At 36.0% G+C, this 8730-nt stretch overlaps 1 protein-coding gene across 2 annotated transcripts; it reads right to left on the reverse strand.

The window, feature by feature from the left end:
• Window positions 1-1729: 1729 nt before the first annotated feature.
• LOC140007625 (auxin transporter-like protein 2) lies at window positions 1730-8730 on the reverse strand. 2 transcript variants are annotated; one of them, XM_072050430.1, is made up of 9 exons: window positions 7898-8730; window positions 7465-7655; window positions 7155-7340; window positions 6834-6946; window positions 5932-6115; window positions 5746-5843; window positions 4469-4676; window positions 4130-4387; window positions 1730-2194 (listed from the first exon to the last, which is right to left on the reverse strand). In XM_072050430.1, the coding sequence occupies exons 2-9, from the start codon at window positions 7639-7641 to the stop codon at window positions 1988-1990; spliced, it is 1431 nt and encodes a 476-aa protein (XP_071906531.1). In that variant the 5' UTR covers window positions 7642-7655; window positions 7898-8730; the 3' UTR covers window positions 1730-1987. The 2 variants fall into 2 exon arrangements, with proteins under 2 accessions (XP_071906531.1, XP_071906530.1); XM_072050429.1 differs by having other exon boundaries at window positions 7465-7663.

The raw sequence follows: 8730 nt of genomic DNA on the forward strand, positions 1-8730 counted from the left end.
ATTTTTTGATTCAAGAGGCTCAAATCTCATCATTTTCTATCCTTCTAATTTCTATGATTGTCCGTGTTATTGGTGCATTTATTTCCTTTGCTGCATATTGAAAGCCACAGTGTGTGATTGGTTCTATATATGATAAGATTATGCTATGGATTTCGCTATTTGAAGATCTGGTATGGATTTATGAGGTGTATCTTCAATTTTTTTGCTTAGGTTGCTTCTGAGTTTCTAGCCTTGATACAGAGCTTTGATTTTGCTCTAGTTTTATATAATCTAGCCTTGGCTTTTTCTTCTTCTATTGCGGTGATTCAAGGCAAGAAATTTTCGGTGTAGTGGTAATGATGGGAGGTGTAAGATTGTTCATGATTGAAATAAAAATGAACAAAAAAAGATAAAACAAATTAAAGAAATGGGTATTCTAGGTAATACACTATTCGTGTGGTTATTGTTGTCCTTCCAACAAAAAATTACTTGTCACATTAATTTAGTTGGAGCAACGTGCCGAAAACTCATAGTATAAGCTCGTAAATTGCTATAATTGATAGTGTAAGAGGCAAATTCCTAATTGAGCATAGTTCGAGGGTGCATCTTGCATTTAACCCTTTTACTATCTTTCTGCAAATTATATCATCATGGCTAATGGTGTCTTGACTTTCGAGATGTCGTTGGACGGCCTTCTAGCTTTTGAAGAATTTTACTTGCCGCCTGAAGAATATTGTAGTAAACTGGATAGAGTCGTGAGGAAGATAATTCTGGAATGGATGTTAGGGGTAATCTATTTTTGTTTAATATCTATTCAAGATTGTTGTGGATGAGAAATAAGTTATTTTTTTTTGTGGTGTTTTACACCAGAATTGGTGGTATGGGACGAATTAATCCCATTTCTTGCCCTGGATGTTTTTGATTGGGCGGCATATTCTGGATTGAAGATTGAGGTTACCTCTTTTTTCTTTACTTATTTATTTAATCTGGACTTTTTTTTTTGTTTTCTAATAAATCTTTTACTAATTCTTTTTACACGAATTCAACATTCAAAATTTTTTTTCTGCCACCTGCATCCCATTAACTTAATGGCATTAAGTATGGTAATGTATTACTATGAATCACTAGTAATTGGATTATGTTTATGCTACATTTGAAATTTTATCTTTTATTATTTTAAACCCATTGTCATAAACTAAATAGTTAATAACTTGTAATAGAACCTCATACAAATAAACATGTGTACGTATTGGGTAACTAAAACGGCATTTGGAAGTCCTAAACTGAGAATCAATTTAAAGATTTTTTTCTTTTGCATCTGCAACATTTTTTTTCCACATGCCAACATTTACTAAGGTGACTTGGTAATTAACTATCCTAAGGTAAATACCAATTTATTGTGTTATTATCTGTCCATCCTTTTGTTTTTATATAAATATTCAAATTGTTATATTTTTATGAATAGGCTAAACATTCCAACTTCAGCATCATTGTGCCAAAATATCAGTCACAAGCTTAAATACGTTCCACCATTGGTTCGAGTACAGATTCTTAGACTGTAAATATTGTTTTATGTGTTATAAGTGGGGTTCAATACTTTTGCTTGCCCTTTTTTCCGTAAAAAGTTTAGAAAATTCATCTTCACTCATCACTGCGAGTTAATGCAATGTTTTCGAAATTATAAATCGTTTATAAAATTCTTATAAATCACCTATCAATTAATTGTGAATTTCGAACACACCACTTGGTATAAGAAAGTGAACCATGCTTGTCTAGCCAAGTTATGTACACACACTTATTTCCATCTATTTTTCAATTTTGTAATACCATCACTAATGAAGTTCCTATCTGTTGTCAACCTTTGATTCCCTATCAACGCTAGTAGACTGATCACTATGTCTGCGTTGTAAAAGTTTTGACAAAATATGGGGAGAAAGAAACAACAGCACAGTAGCGCACACAAATGCACAGTATGAGGTGGTTAGTACGACACTAATCGTGTCACGGCTTAGTGCTGGTGTGTGGGAGGAGGCGGCTTGCACTGATAGCATTTGGCAAACAGACCAAAGGAATCGACTTGTTTGATGATGTTGCTCATGCTTGCCCACCCTCCGAATCCAAACCCAACCACGAAAACCCATCCCACCACGAATGTGTTCACAACGTACATGGCGGTCCAGCTCGGTAGGAAGAATGGTGGCTTCTCTGCAGCATTCTGCAACATCCAAGATCAGGGGAATTGTAAATTTCACATCCATAAACAATGTGCAAAATCTCTTACGTACTAGTTGCTTCGAGGGAAGAGGGGCAGGAAGCAACTGTTCCTGACAGTTCACGGCCAAAATTTGATCCAAAAAAATTGTACGGTTCAGATTTTATCTTGTATTTCGTTTTTAACAATATATGTGGGACCTACAAAATTTTGTTCTAAAATTACACATTCTTGAAAGTAAGTTACACCATATACAAAATTACCCCATATGCAAAATGCATATAACCTTCAGCAACCGTTCCTGCCCCGGTCCTCCGAGATGCCAACCCAAGTAAAGTTTTTTTTGTCAATACTAAAATTAGATAGCATATGACAAAATGTGGACAATGATAAGGTCAGCCAGCCGTGTAACTCAATGTAGGATGTGGCTAGCATTAGCAGGATTGACTGCTGCAAATAACCAATGACAAGGAAACTCTACCAAACCCATATTGTAAATTTGCTGATATGGAATTTTTCACCCCTCTGTAAAATGCAGAGGTTTTATTTCTGTGACCCCTTGAAATCTAAACCAGTTACGAAGTCAAATTTGCCACTTAGCCAGTATGACATAATTGTGCTTTCTTATATATTAGGCTCGGATGAAACCCTCTCTTGTATATTTCACTAGATATATCAATGTTGCTCATACTCTTCAGCTATCTAAAGGCTCAATTTATAGCGTTTTTGGATGTGCCCTTTACTAAGATCACGTGTATAGTGGAAGCCTTTATGTATTCTACTGATACAACAGTCAAGAAAGAAGCAAGCCGACTATTTAAGATAAAGTGCTCAAGCCTACCATTGATTCCTACAAAAGTTTGAAATGTCTGTATGCCGGATAAGATAATTTCCCAATAATTGATTTTTGAAACTACAATTGTCACGATGCTTCATTGCTAGCCTGTCAAATCAATTTCATCACGAGGGATAGCCGAACATATAATGTACCAAATGCGGCTAGTAATAATAAGGGTAAATTCCACTTTACCCCCCTGTGGTTTAGCATTTTTCACATAACCCCCCTATGGTTTCAAAAGCTATACATAACCCCCTCATGGTTTGGATTAAAGTGTCAAAGTAACAGAAATAGTCACTCGTAACGGAACTTCTAAAAATGTCAAAATTACCCTTATAAATACATGACACATTAACCCCCTATGATTTTTATATTTTACCATATAACCCCCTTATGGTTTAATACTTTACCATATAACCCCCTTATAATTTTCAAAATATACACATAACCCCCCTTGGTTAATACATAAATTTCAACCTTACATAAGGGTATTTTTGACATTTTAGGTGACGCCGTTACGAGTGACCATTTCCGTTACTTTGACACTTTAATCCAAACCATGAAGGAGTTATGTATAGCTTTTGAAACCACGGGGGGGTTATGTGAAAAAACGCTAAACCACAGGGGTAAAGTGGAGTTTGCCCTAATAATAACTAATCGGGACAGTTCCAGCAACTAAAGAGCATTCGAATAATGAAAGCCAAAAGCGAACGGACCAATTACTAGTGTTTTGAAAACTGGATCAAACTGGTCTATTCGACCTATCAAACCACGAATTGGCCATATTTTTTGTCCGACTCAGTAGTTGATTCAAAAGTTTAATCAGTTAAACCCAATAAAGAACTGGTTGAACGGGTGAAAGTCGGGAGGTTCAACCAGAGTTAATAATTTCTTATTTTTTAAAACACGAATTTCAGCTTTATCCAAAATTTTTAATACTAAGATAAACAAAAAATGATTAAACATTTTGAACTAGAGTTGAAACGATTGAACCGGTTGACCTGCAAACCGAAAGCTCTTTTAATTCACTACTTGATTTTTTTTTTTTTTTTTTGTCAAAATAATTCACTCCTTGATTTGAGTTTAAAAACATTGGTTACCTGGCGATCTGAGGCCTTTCGGTAAGTAAGCATATGTGCAAGAGCAGGGATTATGTAGACGGTGAAGCTGACTAAAAATGCTCCAACAGCTGAATTGATCGGCCCAAAGAAGGGGAATATTATGGCCAGGAACCAAATTGGTATCACCACCGGTAACCTGACCAATGCCCTTAAACATATGCTTTTTGTGTCATGCATCCGAACAACTTTTTCCCACACAAAATACAGAGGGGTGCAAGCAAATCCAAATGTTATGAACTGCATCAGAGCCATTTAATCAAGTTAGTCGTCAGTTGTATTAGTCAAATGTGAGCACTGGAAGAAATAGTGACTAAAGACCTGATGGATTAGCATTAGAATAACAGCTGCATCACGAAAACGTGTGCGAGGAAGTACTGAGAAGGCATTTCCATGGTCAAGGAGCTGGTCACCAAAGGCCCAATAAACAGCAGCAGCTGATGGGATTGTTAGTGTGAAGACGTAGATGGTCGCAAACAGATATATATACTTAAATTTCTGCGGCTTCCACATTGCATGCATGATCTCCCTGAAGGCATCATCAAGACTCTTGCATCAGTACATTAAGCCATGGCCAATTTGTATTTTATACTGTCACCTTTCAAGACGAACAGAATAGTGGGACATCTGACTGGAGCTGTAGATGCTTGACAGATATCATAACAAACCTAATGAATTTAAGCCTGTCCTTGTATTTGAACTGATAGCATCAGAGCCCTCATTCAAACGACAGGCGAATAAAATGCTTTAGAGATTGTATTTATCCTGTAGAATGATGCATGTTCCCAGGATAAATTTAGTCTCTATTTATCCTATAAGGATTATGATCTTCATAAACAAGCGATACATGTAGCAATTCAATCTTAATACCAAGCTAGGGACATGCATTTTATTGAGAAGTACTCGCGGGTATTGCCTTCTAATATCTTTATCTGATTAGATAACCAATGAGCTTTCTTATAAAATTTTCTAGGGCAAATTACATTTTACCCTCCTGTGGTTTACACTTTTTTTACATAACCCCCCTATGGTTTCAAAAGCTATACATAACCCCCTCATGGTTTGGATTAAAGTGTCAAAGTAACAGAAATAGTCACTCGTAACGGAACTTCTAAAAATGTCGAAATTACCCTTATAAATACATGACACATTAAACCCGTATGATTTTTATATTTTACCATATAACCCCCTTATGATTTTCAAAATATACACATAACCCTCTTGGTTAATACATAAATTTCAACTTTACATAAGGGTATTTTTGACATTTTAGTTGACGCCGTTATGAATGATTATTCCCGTCACTTTGACAGTTTAATCCAAACCATAAGGGGGTTATGTATAGTTTTTGAAACCATATGGGGGTTATGTGAAAAAATGCTAAACCACAGGGGGGTAAAGTGGAATTTGCCCAATTTTCTAAATTGCACTGCAAATAATATTTCTAAGACATGTTCAATTAAAAAGCGTAGTTAATGTTAGGGGTCTTTTATCAGATTCCCAGTAACAAAGAACTGTGTTATAAGATAAAATTCCATGGCTTTTAGATATGTATCTATAAGAAATTTCCCTGCAGTTAAGTTGAAGAAATTACTCACACAGTGACAGCATGACCACCAAAAGTGTAAAGTATGTTGGTGGCACCAGTAAAATACAATACTAGTTTTGTTGGGCCAGAATGTTTTACTCCATCAACCTACAAATTAAAGAGAAATGTAATTGCTGACTTAACCACAATTTCTGTACAAAAATGATAGTCAGGATCAGCATCGTTTCCATCATACCTGGCCATGGATAAAGGCCGCGATGGTTAGGTACCATGCAGTGTAAGTGGTCATCCCCAGACCAAAAAATGACCAAATTCTGTAGTTGTGAAATGAGGGGATGAACACGGTAGTTGCACAACACGCCCCAAATATGTATGTCCATGTTCTCTTGTCCAGTCTGTCATTAATGTAATATATATTGCTGCACTTACAAGAGTAACAAGATTAGTAAGCTATACTGTTTTTAACGAGTCGAATCGAGTTGAATAGTAGACTCTGTTCGTATATTATACCAACAGGTTCGAGTTCAGCTTGAATATTAAACAAATTATAAGTACTGTTTGAATTTGATTCGTTTATTTGTAGAAATATTTAAGTTCAAGTTTGAACTTGCGTTATTAAACTAAAAGAGTTGAATTTGAGTTTGAGATTGAATTTGAGTTTGTAGATGATTTAATTATATTTTTAATAAATAATACATCATTTAGAATAAGTTTAGTTGTATTTTTGGGTTTTAAAAAAATAATATTAAATTATGTATACTTATTTTTTTTAGTAAAATATAATATATATTTTATAATACTAAATGTATTTATGTTTGAATTTATTTATTTTTATAATTATATGTGTTCGTGAATAGATTCGTGTTCGTTTCGATTATTAAACGAGTCTAATATTGTATTCAAATTCGATTCGTTTATTAAATGATGAATTTTTTTTTTTCAATTCGAACAAGTTGAACGCAAACATATTCGCGGACTACTTGGTTTGTTAAAAGTTCTGGTAAACTAACATAAAAACCTTAACCAAACTCTGTAATCAAAATTTACAAGCTCTAAAGAAAATGCTATGAGCCCAGCAAATCAAAAAAGAGAAATTGGCCTTTTGCTAAGTCTTACGATCAAAGAAAGACTATGTACCTTGCACAGGCTATCAGCTGTATAACAGCAGCACATAGGAGCATTGTGCAATTAAACGCTAATCCCACAGCTTTCCATTGTGGACCCAACAAACCATCCAACACCTCGAACCACTGCAAAGACAGATAGGAATTATGAACTTTTTTCTTTTGGCAAGGCATATTCTTTTTTTTTTTTTTTCTTGAAAAGTGGCAAGGCATATTCTTAAACTAAGGTTGGAGACTAAAATGGTGTTAGTATTTATTCAGTTGGTGGGGAAAAAGGAATAGATGGATTTTCGGGTTCCTCCAAAATGTTTGCAGATTTTCTCACAGAGCTAACCTGAATAATATGGTTTTTGAAGCTGACATTCTCCTTCTCCTTTCTGGTCCGGTACTCAACATAGAGGACACTGATGAGATAAGAAGTCCAGCTTCCTAATAAACCATAGAATATCTGTAGAAGTACTCCTGAAAGCATCCCCAGTTGGGAGAAAGAGTATGGCAAAGTCAAAAGAACCTGTGCCACCTGTGATCAAAACAGCCAAGATTCATATTTTATTTCTTTTGTGTTTTCTATTTTTCTTTGGGTACAATCGACATAGAATTCTACTCTTTCAACAATTTGTTCAGGGCAATTTCAGAATTATAACCTGATTTGAGGCGCAGCTGAACCATGCATCATAAACAGAGCCCCCATGCCAAAGTAAGCTTTTGAAGCTATGCCTAGGCTCATGATCCACTCTTTCTTCCTCTCCTCCCTGAGTTCCGCCATTCACACTTATGTCCCCAGGGACAATAGCCTCTTCAGCCTGTTTCTGTGGCAACATTGCTTCTTCCCTTCCTGAAACTCTGAAACTCAATCAAGTAAAGACTATCCCACGTTTTTTGACAAAAAAAAAAAAAAAAAGAGAAATACTAACAAAAGAACTGTTCCTGGAGGGGTGTATCAATGCTTTAGGCCAAATAAACCCTGTAACTACAGCTAAAAAGGATAGCCAAAGAATGTACACGACTATGAAGCTAACTGATCATCGTAACCATTTTAAGTAGGACAGAGAATCAGAGATTTGACCCCTAGTTTACCTTTTTCTAGGATAGTGGCAGAGGTCAGTGAAGTATTATTTGTACAGGTTTCAGTCGGCGGTTACTACTTCTCAGAAGGTTGTTTTGCAATCTCAGTCAGAGAGCAGCCAGTGAAGTAGTAAATGCCATTCAACAAATTTCACCAACAGAGATCTTTCTTTCACCACTCTTCCAGTAAATGAACCCTTTAATGTTTTTGAAACAATCCAATGGGCTCCACCAGCAAAGGCGAAGACAAAACACAGCAACTTTTTGATTAAATGAACTTGGAGAATGAAATTGCCCACAAACAAAGTAAGTTTGCTTCCTGCGTACACTAAACAGGCCTAAAGGGTCTCTCTGAGTAAAAGGATTGTAGGATGGGACTCTGGTTTTCAGCAGGAAAAGAAAGGATACTTCGTTACGCTTTTGCTAAGCGATGAAACACAAAATCTAACTGTCAACTGTTTCCTCCTTTCTTAATACTCTCCTACGTCGTCGTCTTGGAGTTCCTGAGAGGCTGACGGATCTTATTAGTGAGGGAACTTCCGTTCACTCATGACTGTATACTCATGATTTTGGAGTTTTGTTCACTCTTTTTGTTTCCGTTTTTTATGGTTGGTGGTGGTGATGGAAGAAATGACAGTGGGTGATGATGGTGGAAGGGATACCGATGGGTGATCGTGGTGGTGGTAGTGGTTGTTCATGGTGGTGATTAATGGGTAGATATTAGTGAAAAGTCCAGAAGCGATAGAGAAAAGACAGACGGAGAAAAACAAATTACGCCATGCAAGGGACTTGGCGTCAGTGGTTTCTTTTTTATTTCCATGAAAACATCCTCCCTGTCTCAGCTC

The sequence above is a fragment of the Coffea arabica genome, chromosome 5c (genome assembly GCF_036785885.1).
Source record: "Coffea arabica cultivar ET-39 chromosome 5c, Coffea Arabica ET-39 HiFi, whole genome shotgun sequence".
Classification (NCBI taxonomy): Eukaryota; Viridiplantae; Streptophyta; class Magnoliopsida; order Gentianales; family Rubiaceae; genus Coffea; species Coffea arabica.